Source organism: Gobio gobio (assembly GCF_949357685.1).
Source record: "Gobio gobio genome assembly, chromosome: 14".
NCBI classification, from domain to species: domain Eukaryota; kingdom Metazoa; phylum Chordata; class Actinopteri; order Cypriniformes; family Gobionidae; genus Gobio; species Gobio gobio.
The window spans coordinates 45,352,145-45,374,439 of record NC_137107.1 but is presented as its reverse complement, the minus strand read 5'-3'; the positions used below and the strand labels follow the sequence as shown (position 1 = coordinate 45,374,439).

The 22,295-nt window shown below is 38.7% G+C and overlaps 1 protein-coding gene across 4 annotated transcripts in view; it reads left to right on the top strand.

The window, feature by feature from the left end:
* ctif (CBP80/20-dependent translation initiation factor) overlaps positions 1-21,967 on the top strand; it is a 111,770-nt gene extending 89,803 nt beyond the window's left edge. For all 4 annotated transcript variants that reach the window (XM_079834076.1, XM_079834074.1, XM_079834077.1 and 1 more), the window contains 2 exons: positions 15,739-15,792; positions 21,021-21,967. In XM_079834076.1, the coding sequence (XP_079690202.1) occupies positions 15,739-15,792; positions 21,021-21,236 (270 nt within the window). In that variant the 3' untranslated portion in view covers positions 21,237-21,967. The remainder of the gene's footprint in view (positions 1-15,738; positions 15,793-21,020) is intronic.
* Positions 21,968-22,295: the final 328 nt, after the last annotated feature.

Sequence of the window (22,295 nt, the reverse complement as noted above, 5' to 3'; positions counted from 1 at the left end):
TCTATATAGTTTTTATAACTTTGTATTTCTGTTTTAGTTAGTAGGCCATATCAGGTTAAGCTAAAGCTTCAAATAAGTTTGTTTATTTTTTTAATTTCAGTTAACATTTAATTTCAAGTAATTAAGTTTTTTTTTTTTTTGGTTTTAGTGAACTATTATAACCCTGATACTTTATTGAATATGTGTCAAATACTGGTCTTTCCTCCTGACTATGAATTAAATGGGAATGAAATGAAATACAGTTTATTGTGTAAGCAAAAAAAACGAATATATAATGCGTGACTTTTAATTATAAACAAGCTCGAAATGCACCTTGACTCTTATTTTGAAATGTCTGCGCCTTACTATCGCAGTTGCAGCTGCTCATTCAAGTTCAGGAGATCAAATATGCATTGTTACAACCATCTAAAACATATTACTATATAAACATCGTAACGTAAACATTGTCATTATTCATCAGCATTAGTTCATAAACAATTGCCTGGCATAAATGTGCGCTATTCATTGATTGTGAGCAGCTCTGGAGCGCTGGATTGGGGGATGTGTGAGCCTGTAGAAGCGCAACAGCGCCATGTTTTCCAGCGGTTAGATCAGCACGCTCAAATCAAATGTGCGCATCTGTTACACAGGATATATCAGTTCTGACTGGATCTCTTCCCTAATCGTCCCTCCCTAACATTTTCGTCTCATTTTTTTGTTGACGAAAATGACAGTACGTTTTCGTCATAGTTTTTGTCATCCAACACTAGTTTTTATTTAGTTATCGTCTCGTTTTCGTCAGTGAAAAAAGGTTGTTGATGAAAATTATGACAAATTATTTGTCAACAAAATGAACACTGGTCTGAATCGTTTCCCATCGCATGTATAGTGCACTATGTGCCATTCACCAAGTAGAAAATAGTCAATGTGTGAACAGCTGACCGATTTCAGACGCAGCTTCAGCGTCTATTTATAATGTAGGGGGCGGGACGCTTTATATTCTAGAGCGCATTTGATTGGACAGAAGATGTGATAAGATGAAGTCTGCAATGATGTCATCAAAATCTGTGATCCGTTTTAACGGAAGTGAGAGACTGTAAGTTTTGAATGCTTATATCTCCTAAATGCGAATTTTGTCATTGTTTTGGAACACACCAGCTTATTCCTAACCTTAAGGCTAACATAGTCACACTAAAAGCTGAAAAACTTCCATTTTGATTGCAGGGGGACTTTAAGAACCGATATCGGTTTGTAAAAATGAGAATCGATTAAAATCGAGAAATCAATATCTTTTTTTACCCAGCCCTACTGTTTTTCATTTGCTTCAATATGGCAGACAATCACGTTTTTGGAAAATTACAAGTTAGATATTGTCGGAATTGGTATAAAACAAGAAACATAACTTTTGAAAACTGTTCAAACTTTTTTTTCTTTGTCATAAGCATTTTTGCAAAATAAACCCTTATCTCTGAAACACTAGGTGGCGCTGTGTTCAAACGTCTCAGGTTTCTTCAGGACATGCCGATGATGATACCTAGCAATTTTTGTGCCGATATGTCAAATCGTTTAAAAGATATTGAAATTCATGGCAAAATTTAAAATGGCGGCCAGATGGTTCATCCGATCCTGGCAAAATCAGTATCCCCAGATTCGGCATGACACAAGGGAACCAAGAGATCTTCTGTTCAAAAGTTAAAATAGCCATTTTTCAGGTCTCGGTTCAAAGATCATCTGAGCCAATTTTCGTAAGATCTGGAGAAGATTTGGAGGAGGAGTTGCGAGAAAATGGAATACTGTACTTTTCAAAATGGCCACTACTGTAATGGACGGAGTCTTAATGTAAGATGAATGTGATCAGCATGATGAGAGGAATCAGAAGTACTAAATTTCATTTGAGTTGATCCAAAATTGCTATAGAGTTGGTCCAATCACTATTCATTACCATCACTAGCCTGACGTCGTCATACTCAATTCTAGTCAGAAAATGAGTCTGATACTGCTCCGTTGGGCTGTGATTATGGGGTGTGTTTCAACCGAACCAGGAAAGACCTCAATTGGATAGACCTACAACCAATCAGAGCAACGGAGCGACGCATAACGTTAGTTGTCAAATGTCAACAGAACTCAACTGCACTGTGTTGCCAAGTCCACGGGTTCAAGCGACCCCAATTATGTGATATACAGACCTAGGAATGCCAATTTTAGCAGCCAGCCCTGCCAAAATAACACACATTTTACCCCCTAAATGCCTTTTTTTTTCCCGGAGAACCCCCCTGGAAAGCTATTGGGCTTGTTTTTGGCTAGTTTTGAGTAACGTTAGCAATTGGGCGGGTTTTGTTGGCAACCCTGTCTGCCCGCACGCTGGAATTAGTAGCCTAACGTTAGAAGAAAAAGATGAGTGTAAACGATCTTTGCCGGTGTTGTAAAAAAAGAATTTAAGGATACACGGAGCACTTACCAACACGATCATCATATTTGAGAGAAATAGTTCAAATTCAACCCAAGCGCTCTTTGGTGACGTGGATGATTGCGTTACTGTTTATCATCTGTCCATCATCGTCTAAAGCCCGCCCTGACAATTTCATTGGTCCGAATAGTTTCTGTTTGGGCATAATTACTCCTCTACGGATCAAGTCCAGACCGAACTGCCCGAGTAAAAATGTTGTGGGCGGGGCTAAGTTCGGCTGGCATCCAGGCTATACCATCACTACAATTGTGCCAAATTTCATCTTTTTCCCATGTTCCGTTCACAGGGCTGCCAGACATGTTATAGATAAATAACTTTATGGTACACTTATACAATTACAATTGTAATATTTCTGGCTGTCTTAATTTCTTCATTTTCAAACATTAAACCATCAAGCTTTTGTTTTGAATGTGAAATTTGTGTAAAAAAAACGTCATATTTATTTAATTAAATCAATTTGTTTTATTTTGATTACTCATGGAGCTCTACTCGCAAGGGAGTTTTGAGTTGTGAAAGTTACTGTATTTTTTTCACAATATATCAAACTATACGTGTATGTCAGACCCTTATAGACGTAAAGATGATCTTTGTCTAGTGAAATGCCCCGATCGCTGGTGAATAGGGCTTCCCTGTCTGAGCTGAATCCTGTCAGTTGTTCGGGTGATGACAGACGTGATCCATCAAAAGCCAAAGTTTGATTCTTCAGCAGCTCGACATCAAAGAGACGTGATGTGGGGGAGAGTTCAGTGTGTGTTTGTGTGTATGAATGCCGCTATTCAAGATCGCAGCCGGATTAACATCCCGTTCGGCTCTCGTATCGGCACGTCCCGACACGATCGTCTGGGAGTCTGAACAGGCACTTTGTGTGTGTGTGTGTGTGTGTGTGTGTGTGTGACGCCGATTACGTCTCAGCCAGGTGTGAAGTGTGTGTTGTGCGCGCCTGTGGACCGGCAGAGCAGGTTGCTTAATTACAGGTGATCCAGCTGTAGTTTGGAGCTGACAGGTGTATTTGGAGCGCTGAGGGTGTGGGAGAAAATAAAAGACAGGATGAATGGAGGGAGGGAGAAAAGAGACTGTCTGTTGTTCATTTGAAAGCTGCTTGAGCTGAAGGGTTGGACGCATCTCTGATCTTCTCAAACCCTTTTGTTGGTTTCTTTTGTGCAACAAAGTTTTGGTTTGTCATTTTATAGATGCAATATTTGCATATTAAACTGACTCTATTATGCTATTTTAAAGGTTACTAATTGTGTTTTGGAGTCTCCAACTACAGCTTTACATGCATTCAAGGTCAAAAACGCTTCAATTCTCTCATAATATATACATTGGAGCATCAGCTCTTTCAGTGTCTGAAACAGTTCAATAATTGATCCGGTCTCTCTAAACCCATCCTTTCTACGAGTCTACTCTGCTCTGATTGGTCAGAGGGCCCAGTCTGTTGTGATTGGTGTACTCTGCTCTGATTGGTCAGATGGCCCAGTCTGTTGTGATTGGTCTACTCTGCTCTGATTGGTCAGAGGGCCCAGTCTGTTGTGATTGGTCTACTCTGCTCTGATTGGTCAGATGGCCCAGTCTGTTGTGATTGGTCTGGTCTGCTCTGATTGGTCAGATGGCCCAGTCTGTTGTGATTGGTCTACTCTGCTCTGATTGGTCAGAGGGCCCAGTCTGTTGTGATTGGTCTGCTCTGCTCTGATCGGTCAGATGGCCCAGTCTGTTGTGATTGGTCTACTCTGCTCTGATCGGTCAGAGGGCCCAGTCTGAATTTTAGCTCAGGATCTTCCTCAGATAAACAATGATACGAACAGTAACAATGGCGTCCGTTTTACTGTATCAATTCCAGCACAAGACTCGATCTTTAGGACAGTCCTTATAAAGTGGAGTGGCTTTGGTAGCACAGAAAACAGCATCTTCTCGACATGAACAACATGAACCAAACTCTATCCATCCCAGGTATAACTACAGATTTTGAGGGCGGAGCAAAGTAGATGTAGCTTGAAAGCAGCTAATTAAAACCATAGTCTGGCATTATGCAAATTTGTTACAAACCTACGGTTAGAGCAGGAAATAAGACTGGAATTACTGACGCCTCTCTTCAGCCATTCAGAATGGCTTTCCTCTGGGAGACAATAACTCCATTTATCTGCACTTTGATCTGAGTAACTTTACAGGCCTTTTACATTCACAAACCGCTCTATTACACACTAAATGATAGTGATATCTGAAGCATAATAGGGGCTTTTTTGAGTCAGCGTTGCAGAGGACTCTGTTAAAAGTGAACTATTTCACAGAGTCCAGGAAAGCAGCATTAAATATTTCATACATGCTGAAATTGTCATATTTTTGTACGTGTACAAAATTGTCATGTGTATACATGTTGTATTATTAATTTTATATTGCATGCATGCTGTATTGTTTGGTACGTGTTGTTTACATCTCAGATCTGCTGCAGAGATCCTGCAGTGTTTATTTCTGATGTCTATTAAATGGAAAAGCAATGCATTTTGGGTAGTGACCTCAGTCGACACAGGAGAACAGTTATTACAGCAGACAGAATCAGATAGTGTGTGTGCAGCTCAGTACATAGGCAGACAAACAAATGATCATAGCTCTCTCTAGCTAGTTTTCATACGGGAACGAACACGTCACTATTCCTTATTTAAATTATTCCCGCCCAAGGCATATGCAGAATAAAACTTTTCACAACACATTGCTTCAGCTGACCAATCAAAGCACACTGAGCTTTTCAGGAGGAGGGGCTTCATAGAGACAGGAACTAAACAGAGCGTTACTGGCAGAATGGGAAGAGAGGAGCTGCAACAATGGAGAATATGAGAAAAATAATGAACATTCAAGCATGAAAACCTGTTCTAGTAGAGCCAAAAGGGCATACTATAGTCTCTGTGCTTTGACCATGTAGGATCATGTTAATTTTTAAAGTCTTCAGGGAGATAATTACAGTCTTGTCTTTATGTTCTTCATCATGTTGATTCTGATGTGGGGTTGTATTCGTGTACGAGGTTAGTTTGAGGTGGTTTCTGTAACACGAGCTCCGCTCCTGCTCTCTGGGGACGTCATTATGGACTATATAACTCTAGATTTAAAGCAGCGGTTACCCTGGAGACCAGCATAAGGAGACCCCATCAGTAATTACCCGAGACCACCAGGACTAGAAACCTCTAGACACCAATATACATGTTCACTCCTTCAAACGCCGCGGGCCATGGATTCAGCTGTGCTATATCGCATCATCGATTCAGAGAGACATTCTTTCTGGAAAGGATATTTTGGGTACTTTCTGACTTTGTTATAGTAATGCTGCAATGGAAGGGTCGTTCAGTCCTTGCTTTTATTGTTCAGGTGAAATCTCGTTAAAGAGTGAAAAGACCGTTGTGGAGATATAAGGGAAATTGAAGGCGGTGTCAAAATGTCATGGATTGAATGAACTCTTACAGTCCTCTGAAAAGTCATGGAAGTTTTGAGAGTGAAATATACAAAATACATACCGTTCAAAGGATGGAAAGATTGAAAGAAGTCTTTTATGCTCACAAGGCTGCATTTATTTGATGAAAAATGCAGCAAAAACAGACAAATTGTGAAATATTATTACTATTTGCAATAGCCATTTTCAATGTGAATGAATGTTAAAATGTAATCCTGTGAATTTTCAGCATCATTACTCCATTACTCCAGTCTTCAGTGTCACGTGATCCTTCAGAAATCAAATGCTGATTTGCTGCTTCTGATTATTATTAATGTTGAAAACCAAAAAGAATTGTTAAAACGTGATAAAAGTTAATAATTTACTTTGTCTTTACTGTCACTTTTTTTCAATTTAACCCTTAAAGACCTAGACAGCCGCCCGCGGCTAAATATAACTACCGTTCTAAAATGTTTCATAACTTTTAAACCGCTAATCCAATCTGTATGCTGTTAAATGCACCGTAAAGAGGAGAATCTCCGCTTTTTTTTTTAATCTGCAGCATTGATTCGTCAATGAAACGCATGTGGGTTGTTCCCCTGAGCCAAACAGAAACAATTGTTGATCATTAGTCCCACCCCCCTTGTGCCCAGATTCGTTGAAACTGTCATCAACTCAACCAATAAACATAGTGTTTGGTCTTTTGAACCACCAATCACATGTTTCTCTGACACAACGTGAAAGTGGGTGTGTATTTGCGCATGAAAATAAACGCATGCAGACAGAGCACTCTCTCACAGAGCACAGCACACAGAAGTCCGTATATTTCTCTATTTGTATGTAGTTTCTGTTATTATATATCAAGCTTTCTATTTATTTTACTCCCTAAACTTTTTTGGACACATCTACATTGTCAGTAAATAAAATACACTCAAAAACGCCTAGAATAATATTATATTAAATGGCTATAACTTGCTGAGGGATTGTTACATGTAGACAAAATTTCATCTGGAAGTCTAAAACAACCAAGTCTAACTTCCTAAAGGAAAAAATCCAAACTTCATGAAGTTCTGTTTGAGTTCACACTAAAAACACATTTTTTTGCTGCCGTTTTTCATAAAATTCTATTAATTTAATCCATTCTCAGACTAAATTAATGTAAAATTGGGACTTCAAATGAGCTATATGGAAAATTCATGTTCTCCTGTTTAAAATGATATGACACTTGATGCTAACTGCTAGAATGGGTGAGAAATAAAGAGGCAAGTCAGGCGCCCCAAAAATGTCCTAGGTCTTTAAAGGATTAGTTCACTTTTAAATAAACTTTTGCTGATAATTTACTCACCCCCATGTCATCCAAGATGTCCATGTCTTTCTGCAGTCAAAAAGAAATTAAGGTTTTTGAGGAAAACATTCCAGGATTTTTCTCCATATAACGGACTTCAATGGGCTCCAAACAATTCAAGGTTTCAGTGCAGCTTCAATTATTCCGCTTGTACTACGGTTACCACACCTCAAGACATCGATCCGATGATATATTTAAAGGGATTTGTCCGGTTTTGTACTTAAATCGCTATTCTTCCGTAGGACTATTTCTTCCGCGTCTCATCCAACGGCTCTTTTGCTAGTTCTGAAACGTCATTTTAAAGCTAGTTGTGGAGGCTTGAGCCACTGATAGCAGACTAATGCTGTTATTAATGCAGCGAGTTATGAGAGAGAGAGAGAGAGAGAGAGAGAGAGAGAGAGAGAGAGAGAGAGAGAGAGAGAGAGAGAGAGAGCCTGCGTCTCTTTCAACAGCGGAACTGTAAGAACAGCGCCTTTTATTAACGTTACCTCGCTAGTGAGAAATGTCATGTTGCTAAACTATTTTACTGATAAAATCGTCAGAGCAACTAAGACCAACTGAAAATGAAAAGTTGCGATTTTCTACACCTATATGGCTAGGAACTACTTTCTCATTCCTGCGTAATAGTCTTGGATCTTCGGCCGTACCATGGCTCCAGCAGCGCAATGATATTACAGCGCCTGAAAGTAGCCCCAGCTTGGAAACTTTCAATGTGACCGGCACTAAGTTCGTGTAGTTGCAGAGAAAGTTTCAGGCTTGCAGCCGACAAATTGTGTTGTGGATTTACCTGTGTGATTAGCCATGGTTCTGTGTATTGTAAAGGGCTGTGATAGTAAGTCAAAGGTGTAACTACCACCATGTTTCACAGAATACCAACAAATCATTGCACTGCTGGAGCCATGGTACGGCCGCGAAGATCCACGACTATTACGCAGGAATGAGAAAGTAGTTCTTAGCCATATAGGTTTAGAAAATCGCAACTTTTTATTTTCAGTTTGTCTTGGCACACGATGTAACTGTAGAAGAGTCAAGTTTTAAATAGGAAAAATATTGAAAGTGTCTTTGGTCATTTTTTGAATGAGATGCTAATGGACTGATCAGAATCAATGATGTATGCTAAGCTATGCTAAAAGTGCTACCGCCAGATACAAAGATCAGCTGAATGGATTCAAAAACGGTAAAACTCCACTATTCAACTCTAGGGGACTTGTAAAATGAGCCTATTTTTAAAAAAAAGTGGAGTGTTCCTTTAACTGATTCAACGAGCACAGTCAAAGTACAGTTTTGGGGTATTTTCATTAGTCTAGATCAAACGTTTTAAACAGCAGAATGTCCTGTGCAGGCGCTGCCGTCTGCTTAACATCCAGCTAATTGACGTTTGCTCATGTTAGCAAAGCCCCTTTCCTTTTTTCGTCTATCCTGGAGAATCACTACTTGTCAATGTTTCTTTAATTGTGTAGAGAGCCAGGACCAAGAGTAAAGGAGTCGTACTATCTTTTGAAACCAAAGAGGGATGTAGTATGTAGAAATACTGTAATATTCACAAGCTCTTATTCTGTACGTACTGTAGGCCGCTTTGATCTAGATTAACCAGTCATAATAGGTCAATTACATATAAAGTCTTAAAGATACAGTAACATTATATGCCCCTCAAAGTAGATGATCTGTATAAATGTGTGCTGTAATGTTTTGGGTACAGTTGTTGTGGTAACCCCTGAAGTGAAGTGAGGTATATTTTGAGAGCGAGTCTGTTTGAATGAAATTCCTGGTTTTTGTGGGTTTGTGCGGGAGGTTGTCAGCTGTTTTGTGAGACGGTATCCAGACCCGCTCGCGTCTGCTTTGATCAGCGTGGTCCGCCCGGCCCCCGCAGGCCCCCTGCCTCACAAAGGGCTGCCTGTGTCACTGCCTGAGTGCTTTTCCCGCCCAGCGTTCTGCTAGTCGTCTCAGTAGATCTCTTCAGACACACACACACACACACACAGATCCACCTTCAGTTGCAAGAGCAATCATTTCAGAACAGCCTCAAAAATGAATATCATTATAGTAGTCCAAACATCATCTGGTGTCATTTAAAAGCTGTACAAGTTTTAAAATACAAACAAAATATGATCACAATATTTTTATCCCATATCATTTCTACATTAATATTCATCACAATATTCATTTTATATCAATAATGGAGAATTAAATGCATTCCACATGTTTGACAGAGAGTTTGTTTACATATAAACATATAAGCAAAATAAGATGGCTTTTAATTAAATTGACCTTTTCTAGATTCTGCATTTTATGATTTTGTACAAATTTATCCTCACAAATTGTGTCTAATGAAATTAATTCTTGAAACTTTAACAATTGAATCAAACTTTTAAAGTGCAAGCCAGCCAGAGAAAATACAGTATAACAATTCATTTACAACAAAAATGTAATAGTATTTTTTTAATTGTCAAATAATGTATAAATTAAAACATGAAAAAATTAATTGGTTGTATGATATTCCATAAAATAATAACTTTATTATAATAGTAATACATATTTTAATATTTGTATTACTATTAACAATAGCCATAATAATAATAAAATGTTAAAATACACTGATCAGGCATAACATTATGACCTAATATTGTGTTAGTCCCCCATTTACAGCCCTGACCCGTCGAGGCATGGACTCCACTAGACCCCTGAAGGTGTGCTGTGGTACATGTTACTATACAACCACAATACATTTCTGTCATCATTTTGTCAAGTTAAACCAAACTTTTTAATTTTATTTCAAGTGTCAAATAGTCATTAATAGTCTCTCCCTTTCAGATGGTCTCTAGACTGAGGATCCGGTCTGAATGAGTTTTAATTTGTGTTCAGTGTCTGTGTCACTCAAATGAGAGCGCTAAAGAAATACAAGTGGAAAAAGAACTGTCAGCCTCTCAGCACCATTTATGAATGAATCATTATCATTAATGAGTTGTCGTGATTTGAACACCGTTCACGTGTGTCTGGGTCATATTAGCAATTCTGCATTACACAAACATGTTGGCCAAGACGAGAAGAACATTCTTGCATAATGTCGAATGACATAATCACGTCTGTTACGGGAAAAGACATATGGAAAACCAGACCACAGGACTAGAATAGCTGCGATTCGTGTGAAAAGCCCAACACTGAGAACATTAATAAATGCTAATGCCCACATTCGTTTGCTTTTTGGGATTTCTTTCGTTTCTCAATGCATTGGTCAAAGGCCCCAAGCGTCTTTTTTTACTGTTCTGTTTTCGGTTTAAAATTTCCTTTGAAACGGAGAAATGCATCTTGCATCAGACTCGGTTGCTGAATAATAATGTGTATTTGTCCTGTTTAGTGAGTTGCACTTCTGTTTTTGTGGTCAGACTGAGCACATTTCTGTCTGTCACAACAGTTGTCTGGGGTTGAGACTCGGGCTCGGTTGATATTGGTCTGCCTGGCGTCTGTCGGCTGGTGGTTTTTGAGGAACAGTGCAAGAGGAAGTGAAAGATGATTCGTGTGTTGATGTGTGGTCTATATATACGTCTGGATTACCAGCAGTGACATCCTGAAAGCCGAAGTCTGTTCAACGATGCAAATTAAAGATGCATATTCTAATAGCTCAAACGGTGGAGCATGGCGCTAGCAGCGATCGTTTCCCAGGCAATGCATGAACTTCATTAAGCAAATCTAATTTTGAGATTTTGGATTATTTTGCTTTCCCTGTCTTGTCGTCTTTCAGTCTAGTGAAAAGAAAACATCCAAAATACACATTTAATACACTCTATCTATTTGCGTCTGTAGATTTCAGTTGCGATACATAACTTTAAAGGCCGTGAGACCGAAATCTCCACTTCATTAGTTATTCATTCCCATCTATATTCTGAAGGCTTTTACTGAGAAGTTTGGTCTTATAGCATTTATAGATTTATATAAAGAGATGTCCAAAATCCCTTCTGCAAAAAGTCGTCATGGTTGGGTGAACTTTTATAGCGGTGAATGAGAGAATACATTAAATATATTTTTTTGTCGCCATATGCTCAAATAGCAAAAGAAAAACTAAAAAAAAAAAGTGAGATTGATAACGGCAGTGAAAAGAGAGAAAGATGTTCATTTTACCATCACTCCCATAGACGCTGTATTAGAAACACCCTCACAGCAGCGCTAGCTTGTTTAATGTAATTTGATGCAAAAGTAATACAATACAAAGTGTTAGTGTTATAAATGTACATTTTTTTTTTTTTAAATGAATATACAAAAAAACTTTGTAGGATTTACGACATTGATGACCGTTAAAACATGTCATCAGTCTGTGAAAAGGGAAATCCCTGTCTCTCTGAAACGCACTGATTTCTATAAAGCCCTTCCTTCTAAAACACTCAGTGCTCTGATTGGCCAGCTGACCCAGTGCATTGTGATTGGCCAAACACCTAAAAGGTGTGTTTTGGAAATGTAACGCCCCATGAAATCAAAATGGCTTTTAGTATGAATATGTTAGCCTTACAGCTCATGTGCTCCAAAACAATGACAAAATTCACATTTAGAAGATTTAAAACATTCATAACTTATGGATCACTGATTTTGATTACATCATTCTGCACTTCAGCTTCTCATCAGATTTTCTGTCCAATCAAATGCTCTCTAGAATCTGAAGGCCCGCCCCCTCCTACATTATAAATAGACACTGACTGAAATCGGTCGCTTGTTCACTCATTGACTGTTTTCTACATGGTGAAGGGCACAAAGTGCACTATATAGGGGATAGGGAACGAATCAGTGTAAATATGCTTTCCATTGGGGAGAATGCAGTCTGGTTTTGCGTTAGTGTCAGTGAACCGCCGCAGTTCCGGTCCAGAGACACGATAACACAGAGCGGATCATGTGATCGAGTTGGCACAGACCACAATAATATATCGGAACCGTTTGAATTCTGCACAGAATGATGTATTTTGGTGACTGCGGCTTTACTGAGCTCAACAGCTCAAGATCTAAACGAAACACTATTGGCTATTTAAAAAAGGGGAGGAGCTGTTTGATATGTCCCACCCTTTCTTCCTGTTTCAGTGTAAATTACGTCAACACATTGAATAATGCTGCGCGTTTCAAGGGACTTTAGTGGACCTTTAAAAAATTGTAAACAGAGTTAATAATGTCATCAGTTTTACCGTATAAGTTGCCGTATCACCACTGATTCCTAATTTAACCTGTTTTTGGAAGGCCAAACAAAGCGGTTTTGCTTTCACATCCAAACACACAGCATCTCCACGACATGAAAACAACACTACAATTACCTGAAGCCTCGTCTTCTCTCTTTGTGTTTGCCTTTGGGTGGGAATTATGCTAATATTTCAAATTGTGATGTAGATGTTAGCGGAAGTAATATGTGGATTTGGATGGAGGATCAGTGTTCTCTGTTAGATAGTGTCGCTCAAGGGATTTATTCTATGAGCTTTGTTTGTGCGTGTATACGATCTGCAAAGTTACAGATACATTACACACTAAAGGAAATTACAAAGCATCATATATAACCCCTTTAATATGTCAACAAAATGAAACAATTTATCTACTGGCCAGAGATGGAAACTTGAGTCTACGACTTGGACTCGAGTCGCACTTAAGTCGCAAAAATAATGACTTTCAACTTGACTTGGACTCGCGAACAACTGACCTGAGACTTGACATGGACTTGAAGACTGTGACTTGTGGAAAAAAATCTTTTGGCCCGGCATTCCCGATTACGTTCTCTATTTAGGCTACTACCCCACATGACAGCACGAAACGCCACCTTTTACTATTCATTCATTCACAAATATGTGCTGCAGCAGCGAATATCACGAAACATTTCTAAACACACCAAGCCAGAGAGCGCGTGACGCATCTGATGGCACGCAAATTCATCACCCATTAGAAAACTGCTGTTAAATAAATTAGCAACAAATAATAACAATATTGTATCTGCCTTTCGTAGTAGGCCGTGGATTCAGGGAACAGTGATTCAACTATTTGCACGCACTCCAGTCCACCGCCGTCTTCATTTCAAAATTAAATTAGTTTATTAAACACAAAACGTTTTATTTCAAATGCATTTCTAAATTACGTTCATAATTCCAAAAAAAACTAATTCCAGCAAAAAAAACTGTCCCAAAATCCAAATATTTGTTCTTTGTGACTTTCTATTAGGGCTGTCAAAATTGCTCAAAAATGACGTTCGAATATTCCCTCTAAAAAAAGCACGAATATTCGAACATCTGGTTGCGCATTTTATCAATGACGCGCATTACGTCAATAACAGGACAAATGAATACAAAGAGACATAACTACTTATATAGGTAGTCTATTTAAGTTTAAACATATTTGACAACGTATTACCTACACAAAAACAAGTAAATCAACTAATGGCTAAAGACTGCAGACCTCGCTCTCTCTCGCCCTCACGCTCTCTGCGCATAACGGTTTAAATGAACAAACACATTTTGAGGCTGATCAAGAGTTTTGTGCAAGCAATTTAAGGTCGCGACTCTTGTCCCAAATATAGCAGGCTTCATTCAGTGATTGAAACAAATATTAATATAAGTTTTACAGCATATTATTGAACGCTCCGAGCGAGCTGTGCTGTGGTAAACATGGAACTTTTCCTTGACATGAAATGGAAAATAATCAAACCAGTGGAAGCAGTGCATTTATCCTTTATTCATGCAATATCTATTCAGTCAGTACCTCGGTTCCACTGCTTGACAGAACTCCCTGAAGCCGCCCCATCCACGACACTGATCGCTCTCATGTCCTTACAAATGAACAAAATGTATTTCTCCGTTATGGCCTCTTGTCGTGTTGCAGACAGAGAGCTTGTGGCGGGCGATGCAAAGTAAGGCTGGTCCAGTTTGCACATACAAATTAGTTGCTTATATTTACAAAACGAGCCTACAAAAGCATAAAAAAGCCCGTTTAATAAAGAAAAGTTCACGAAACTAAGTGAAAACTCACTAAAGTGTTTAGTGAAATTTAGATATCATAAATTGAGTTGTATAAGTTAACGTTACATTTCTACATACATTTTGTTCTCATGTCACAAGTTATATCAAGGTTTATTTTTATCTGTTTTACATGATTCTTCTGTAGTGTGGTTTTCGGTGAAGTGTACTAAAATAAATATCGTCACCTGTGTACATTAGCCCACTTCTTCTCGACGCTATTCCTGATAGTTTATAGAACAATTACTCCGAGTCGCCATCTGTCGTTTCAAAGAAAAGCACAACGGCGAGCGCGTCAAGTTTAAACGCCTCGTCCGTTTGGGGAGGAGCGCGCGCAGTCAGCGGAGGCTTCAGGCACAAGGCTTCAGGCTAGCGCACACTCGCAAAGCAACTTTATTTATTCGAATATTAATTTTCACCTTCGAAATTCGTTTTTTAAAAACTATTCGAATATATATTCGAATTTAGAATATTCGTTTACAGCCCTGCTTTCTATTAGATTAGATTAGATTCAACTTTATTGTCATTACACAAGTACAGGTACAAGGCAACAAAATGCAGTTTAGGTCTAACCAGAAGTGCAATAGCAGCAAGTGCAGGATATACAGTGGTTGCATAAGTGCAGGACATGGATATGTGCTGAATATATATAAATAGAGATCCCGCCCATACGCGGTGACGTATAGCTTGCGCACCTCAACTAAACTAATTCCTAAATACAAGTATGAATATGCACATAGTAAATAATAATAAACAAATAACATGACTTATAATAAAAGACAAACGGCTACAACAAATATAGTCAAGCCTTAGCCTATCATACAAAACTTTTAATTTGAAAAGCAATCAATCCGAAGGGAAGCAGAGGCTTGCTTGCGGTCCATTTTCAAGAAGTAACATTTCCATGTCCTTTTCATGTTTTTCCCCAGGCTATCTGCTATGCATATAATCCAGATTTACCAAGTTAATTTGCATCTGGATTGCACAAACACTTTCATACGCAATTTATGACCCTGTCCGACTCATTTCTACAGACGAGACACGCAGATGGAAATGTGTGTCGTTTACTGTAATGCTTGTCTATACACAGGTTGTGTTAACAGAGAGCGCTCACTGGAAGACTACATTATCCAGCATTGCTTGAGATCTACGGCAACTCAAATAGCTCAAAATACACAGCACTTTTCCCCCTTGTGCTGGTTCTAAATAATATAATTTTGTACAAAGTTGGAAAGGAATAGTAATGATAAAAGTAGTATTTTTTTGTGCTTGATTATGCAATTTTAAAGTAAAAGTAATCTGTTTTGATAGTTCAATACACTAGAAGAAATATTGTTAAAAATAGAACAAAGACTTGACCTGGACCTCAAACACTTGAGACTTGACTTGGACCGCAGGGACTTGTGAACATGCAGATTACTGCATATATAATTATTTGTTTTAACATTTAAAACAATCTGTATTGTAGAAAGCACTATATAAATAAAGATGGCTTATACTCGACTGTGATTGGTCAATCGCTGCACCTCACACTGAACTAAGGCGTGTGTTCTGTGTGTTTTAGCTCCTGGAGTCTCCTGAGGTGAAGGAGGACGCCGTTCTCTGCTGTTCAATGGAGGTGAGTTGAGTTTAACAGCATCTTCTGTAACACATTCATACTTATCAAGATCAGGGAGAGAGAGAATGAGACTGATGGATGGATAAAGCCCAGGACACACCAGAGTGAGCGTCATTCGACTTTTTCGGTCTGTTGCCACTGTTGGCGCTAGTCGGGCGCTGTTGCATTTTTTGGGGGCTGACGTAGCATGTTAAATCGCAGCAAACAAGCAATCGCCAATTTGTTTACGGTTTGTATATCTAAAATAGGCGAAAATAGGCTATTGATACCTGCTGATGGTCACCGTGATTTTGCCAATTAAGACAGGTTTCTCCACTTCTGTCTAAAAATTCATATCCCTACCCCTAAAGCTAACCCTACCCATAAATTATCCCTAAAATCAGAAAAATGATACTGAATTACACTGATGTAGAAGCATCTAACCCTGGTTGTAAGCCTAAACTTGACAAACTATAAACTTGTCCCTCAAATCTGATTGGTCGATTGGAATGTTGTCCCAGCATCAACAAAGATGTTGATCCAGGAACATGTACTTTGTTCACCACCTATGGATACAGACAGACATTTATTTCCTTACACGCAGACACGGAGTGCAAATGCTTGTTGACAGTCGCCTTTAGTCCTTTTGGTGTGTTCAAGCGCAGCTTTTTCCCTGAGACGCCGGCGGCGAGAGGTGAAAACACAGTCAGCTTTCGTCGCCGCTAGTTCTTGGCCATCGGTTTGGTGTGTCCCGGGGTTAACAGCGAGAAAGACCAGATAGATGACATGTAAAGCAACTTTTAAGAACACTAAACACAAAAAATGATATATACAAATGAAGTTTTGATTTATGCTTATTTTTCATTTTTGGATTCACCCTTATTATATTTTGATCCGTGACCATGTTGTTTGCTGTTCTGATCATTTTGCATAATTTCTTTCAGTTTATGCGATATATTTGTATGCAATATATTTGTATCACTAGCGTAGCTACGGGTGGGCCACATTGACAGCTTGCCCATTCTGTCCGATCCAGGGTAATAATTTTTTGTTAAATAATACTATTTTCTAACGTTTAACAATTCTTCAGTAATTATTTTAAATGTGATTTATTTTGTCATGCATTAGAACTCTATTATATGCTATATAAATATGCTAATTCGTCTCTTCAGTTACGTCACGCCAGTAGTAATGTTATGTTCGCGGCAATATGCAGATTCAAATCCAACTAGCAGCGCCTTTTTTTGTCATTAAAAAAAATGGCTAAACTGTCAGTTATGACAGTTTAAGAAAGAAACACGTCTTGACAAAGATGACAGGACACCATAACACTTTTGTCATTTTAAAGTGAACTAACTGATAAAAAACATCAACATCTTCAATTCAAAACCCAGCCAACTCTGATTTGTTTAGAACAGACATCAGCCATACAAGGTAAGCTATGGGTAGGTTTTTTTAGTCTGGCCCGCTGTGGCATGGCAATCATATATTTGCATGTAATATTTGTGAGCACGTTTATTAATGGCAGTGTCGATACAGGACATTGTGATTTATCTTCGTGATATAGTTATCAGGCTACAGCTTTACACGTTACAGCCGCCCACACCTTGATTGATCGCACGGAGCTTAGTGCTTACAGTATTTCGTTTCTGCGACACTAGTAGCAATAGCGGAATTTTAAAGCAACCTTGCAAACGGTCCATCCGCGCATTGTGCTCAAACATTACAAACACAGCTTGTACGGGGGCTTGAGAAGGCATCAACATGTAGAAGTTGACTATATTAAAAGACAATAGACAATAAAAGGTCCAACATATAGGCTATGGAATACTTTTAGCTATGTTTCAGTTGGATCAGTTGGGATTTTTTTTTTTTCAAATTAAGGGGGTAATGCGAATTGCTCCGGCCCACCCACACTATTGGAGGCCCACCATCATCAACTTTCTGCCTACGCCACTGATTTGTATGTGTATTTTTTGATCCGTGACCGCAAATACTTCTGAAGGGAATTTAATCCCATAGGTTAGATCTGAAATAATTCGATCAATAGGAAAAAATAAGCATTACATTTACATTTAGTCATTTAGCAGATGCTTTTATCCAAAGCGACTTACAAATGAGGGCAACAATATGCAAGTGCTGTAACAAATTTACGTTAATGTAGTGAGAGTATTTACGTTACGTTTTATATGTACGTACTTCTCAATCTGATTCAGAAATAATCTGTTTGCATGCCTTTCATCTTACAAACATGCCAGTGTTTTAGTGATGCGCTGATCAGACACTGCGGAAAATCGGGCGGGCCAAGAAATAAAAAATAACATTCTGATTCATTTCGGGTGGATGAGATGAATTTTAATGATCGAAATACTCCATTCTCTAAAATGTGAACATCATTTTTCGTCAGACACTAGTTTGCAGATCCACTTGTTTAAGCAGCGATGGAGGCAAAACAGATCCGAGAGAGAATTCAAAACAAAAGGAAGGAAAGAAAGAAAAGTATAGCGTGTCGGAGCGTTTTAGTGAAGTAGAGCTAACCAGGATGAATCAAGTGCTGGGGATGTGATATACAATGGCATTAAATCATTCATAATTTATTGATTCTTCTTTATCATGTTTTAAATGTTCCTTTCTAAAAAAGCATATTGCATATATACACAGACCAGCCACTAGTCCTATTGTAAATCATTCATAAGTTCCCTTGAAAATTCCCCTTGAAAAGTTGAGACTGTGACTTTGTGCTGCGTTCAAAAGGTTTGACTGTGTGTTCATAATCCGATCTCCTCATTAGATTGGCCCAAAGCTTCATTTGACTGCATGTCTAATTAGCCACTTCATCTGAGGAAGATGGTTTCCACACAACAGCAGATCTGGAGTGCTCGTTTAGAAATGGAAATGGTTTTATCTCTTTGTTTGTTTCTTTTCCTTCTGTTTTGTTTGTTTGCACAATTGTTTACAGCTGTAAGAGGGCGTTCACACACACACACACACACACACACAGATCAGCTGAGCAGAAGGCACAAGTCTTGTCAGCATTTCTACACAACTACAGCTAGCTGGAAATAGCACTTTTGAGATGGAAAAAACCCTACTTTCTTGCTTACTTCAGTTAGTTATATAATATTATTTAAAATAATAAGAAAATTAATCTATATTTTTTCCATTTTATAAGATAAATAATGGGAAAATAAAACAAACAATTTAAATATAGAACAATAGTCATATATATATGCATTTGAAATGTACATTTTATTAAATGTTTTCCTTTGAAATAAATGTATGTATTTAAAATAACGAAAACACAAAATAATGGATACATTGATGTTTTATATATATATATATATATAAAGGCTGTCATATGTATATGCTATTAAACCATTCAAGATAAGACACAAAAATAAGAACTTAAATCTGTACTGGTGTACTTCTGTACTTTTTAAATGGGTTAAAAAGTGTTAAGTGAACGCAGAGTTGTGAGGACAGATCTGGATCCGCCTCGTGTTCTTCAGCTCTTAAAGGGTAACTAAACCCTAAATCAACTTTTTTTAGTTAATGATCTGTAATACTGGGGCTTTATTAATGCTGTTCATTGATTCGAGTAAATGTTTTGACATTTGAGTATAAAGTGTTTTAATTCTATAAAATATGGTGTAAAACCGCCAAAGTGCTGCCCTCTTAAGGTTGAACGGTGGCTACTGCAGTTGAATTTTCCTATTGGACGTTGTGGTACATCGTGACGTAGGATGGTACCTCCAACGGCTCACTATCCGCGCCCCTGGCACGAGCTCACCACGCCCTCAGAAATGTTTCCCCCAATCACATGATGAACGGCTTCACTCCAGTATGAACTGTCATGTTACATGAAGTGGAAACATTATGAATGAAACCCACTTGACACTTGCTTTAACATTGTATTGAAGAAAATACGGTTAAATAATGAAGTTGTCAGTACACGTCAGGCTTTTCTTGCGATATTATTGCCGCGCGTCATGTGTACAGATAATTTTCATACATGAGACGCGCTTTCAAACCCTGACACGCAAGTGGTTGCCGCGGACGCAGATAGATTAGGTCAGTTCTCTTGCGCGGCTGCTTCACTAGCATCGTCGGCATCGGGAGTTAACGCAGTTTGAGCAGCGGCTTGCATTGATAAGGCTCCGGGTTTGTGTCTGTTACAGAAAATCCACCCTCCTCCACTTCAGGTGAAAGTAGGAGAATGACCGCTCTGCTGCAAAGCTGGCGTCACTCCAGTCATTCTCCATCTTTGCGACTCGCGAGTCTGACAGCTGTCAATCAACCCGTCACTGCGGGTCTCAGGTGCACGCCCTCCACTCAGCCCCGCCCTCGGTTCGTCCCCTCTGTGTCCGCCGGGCTCTGCCCACTTTTCCAGCATTTTTTGAAAATTGCCAGTGGGTGGAGTTAAGCTCTGAGCAGGGGTTTAGTTACCCTTTAAAGTGACAGGCCGCTGTGATGTCATTTATGTAAATCAAAGAACAAAACACAGAAAATCTCACTGCTCTTGCCTGAACTTTTGTAGCTTTAATAAGAAATTGATCTATATTTAATTTATAATTTATGCAGTGAAGACTGAAGTGTTTTATAACTTTATTCAATTTCTGTATGTCTTAGCTGTTAGATAAAATATTTAAAATATACAGTCTTAATGTTGTTTCTACATTAGTTTGGAGATTAATATTTATATTGTAATAATTTCACATTTAATGTTAGGTGCATTTATTTACCGAATTTTTAATTGATTGACAGCTCATATATATATATATTTAGTGTGGCTCTGGCCAGAGGATAGATGGTGCCCACAAACCGGATCATCAGGAGACAGTTTGTCTGGACATCCGACTGCTTCTGTCCAGTCTCTCCTCTCTCTCTCTCTTTGTCTCTGTCTGTCTTTCTCTCTCACTCAGACTAGCATCTGTTTCTCGGTACCCCCTGTGGAGCTGACCTCTGACCCTTCCTTGAGCCTGAGTGTGTCCGTCTCCCTTTGAACATCTTATTTCCTCTTAAAAACCGCTCTGTGACTCCTGCCCCCTCTTTGTCTCTCTTTCTCCATCCCTCTTTAAAGGAATATCACAGGATTTTTTTTTTCAAATAAATGTTGATCTTTGGTGCTACAGAGTCACAGTCTCGCACTTTTTCAGAGATGATCATCTCATAAGAGAACGGGGGAAGCTGGGAGGAGATTTACCCGTCTGTTTCTCTCATTGCTGATTTTGCTCTGGTTCTTCCCGCAGCTCCAGAGCACCGGCCGGTTGTTGGAGGAGCAGCTTCCAGAGATGATGACGGAGCTGCTGGCCGCCGTGCGGGATAAGATGCTGTGTCCGTCTGAGTCCCAGCTGACGCGCTCTCTCCTGATGGAGGTCATCGAGCTCCACGCTCACCACTGGAGCCCGCTGGAGGCGCTGACCACCGCGTACTACAACAGAACCATCCAGAAGCTCACCGCGTGACGCACGCGCAGCGCTGAGGAACCGCCGGAGGCCCTGACCACTGCGCACGACAACACACACATCCAGAAACTCGTCAGGCCAACCACTAGAGGCCACGGACACACTACAACACACACTCAAGCATTCTCTACTAGGAAAATGGATGGATGAGATGGCATTGTAGGATGAGGGTCAGAGGTCAGAATGTAAAATATGCAGATTGAAATGAATATGTATATGTTCACACTTCACATCTGCATATTCATGAGCTGACCCAGACGTACAGACACAAAACCAGACAGTCATTAGACGCACACGCACAGACTGTCTCTCAGTCGCTCTAGACAAAATGTCAACAGAAAGAAAAAAAGGAAAAAATATATATTTAGCATAAAAAATTAAGCCTATTTTTAAGCCTTTTCTAAATACTTTATTTTTTTTCCACTTATCAATTGAGAATTAATATCTATAATTTTTTTTAATTAATTTAAATTTCTATTTTTAAGATTTTTTTTATGTATTGTCATTATTTTCATCACAGTTAAGCACATTTCCCCCCCCAAAAATCCATCACGATGCATAAATACTTTACAATTTATTACAATTATTAGCGTGATGATTTAGATATAAAAAAAATTTAAGAATTGAGTTACAAATGAAAATGCAAGATCTTATTGTTCCTAATATTATCTATTATTATTATTGTTCCTAATATTATATTATAATAGTATTCCTTAAACATTTTATTAAGCAAAAAAAAAAAAAAAGTTTTGTTGTTGCATTATTTGCATAATAATCAATCACTGAAAAATTGCATATGCAAAAATACTTAACTCATGAATTTAACTAATGGATGATTATTTTTTGAGAATTTTAATAAATAAAAAAATGTTGGGGTACAAATGTGCTTAATATTCATGACAATGATGCCAAAGTCTTAATGGTCCTAAAAAATAGGCTTACTTTTCTCTAAGCAAAATCCGTATTTCTTTCTTTTGACTTTGTTGTCAAATATTCCCTGGCCGTGTCCACGAGATGACTTGTGAACCCCAGGGGGTGTCTTTTCTTTGGCCTGGAGGC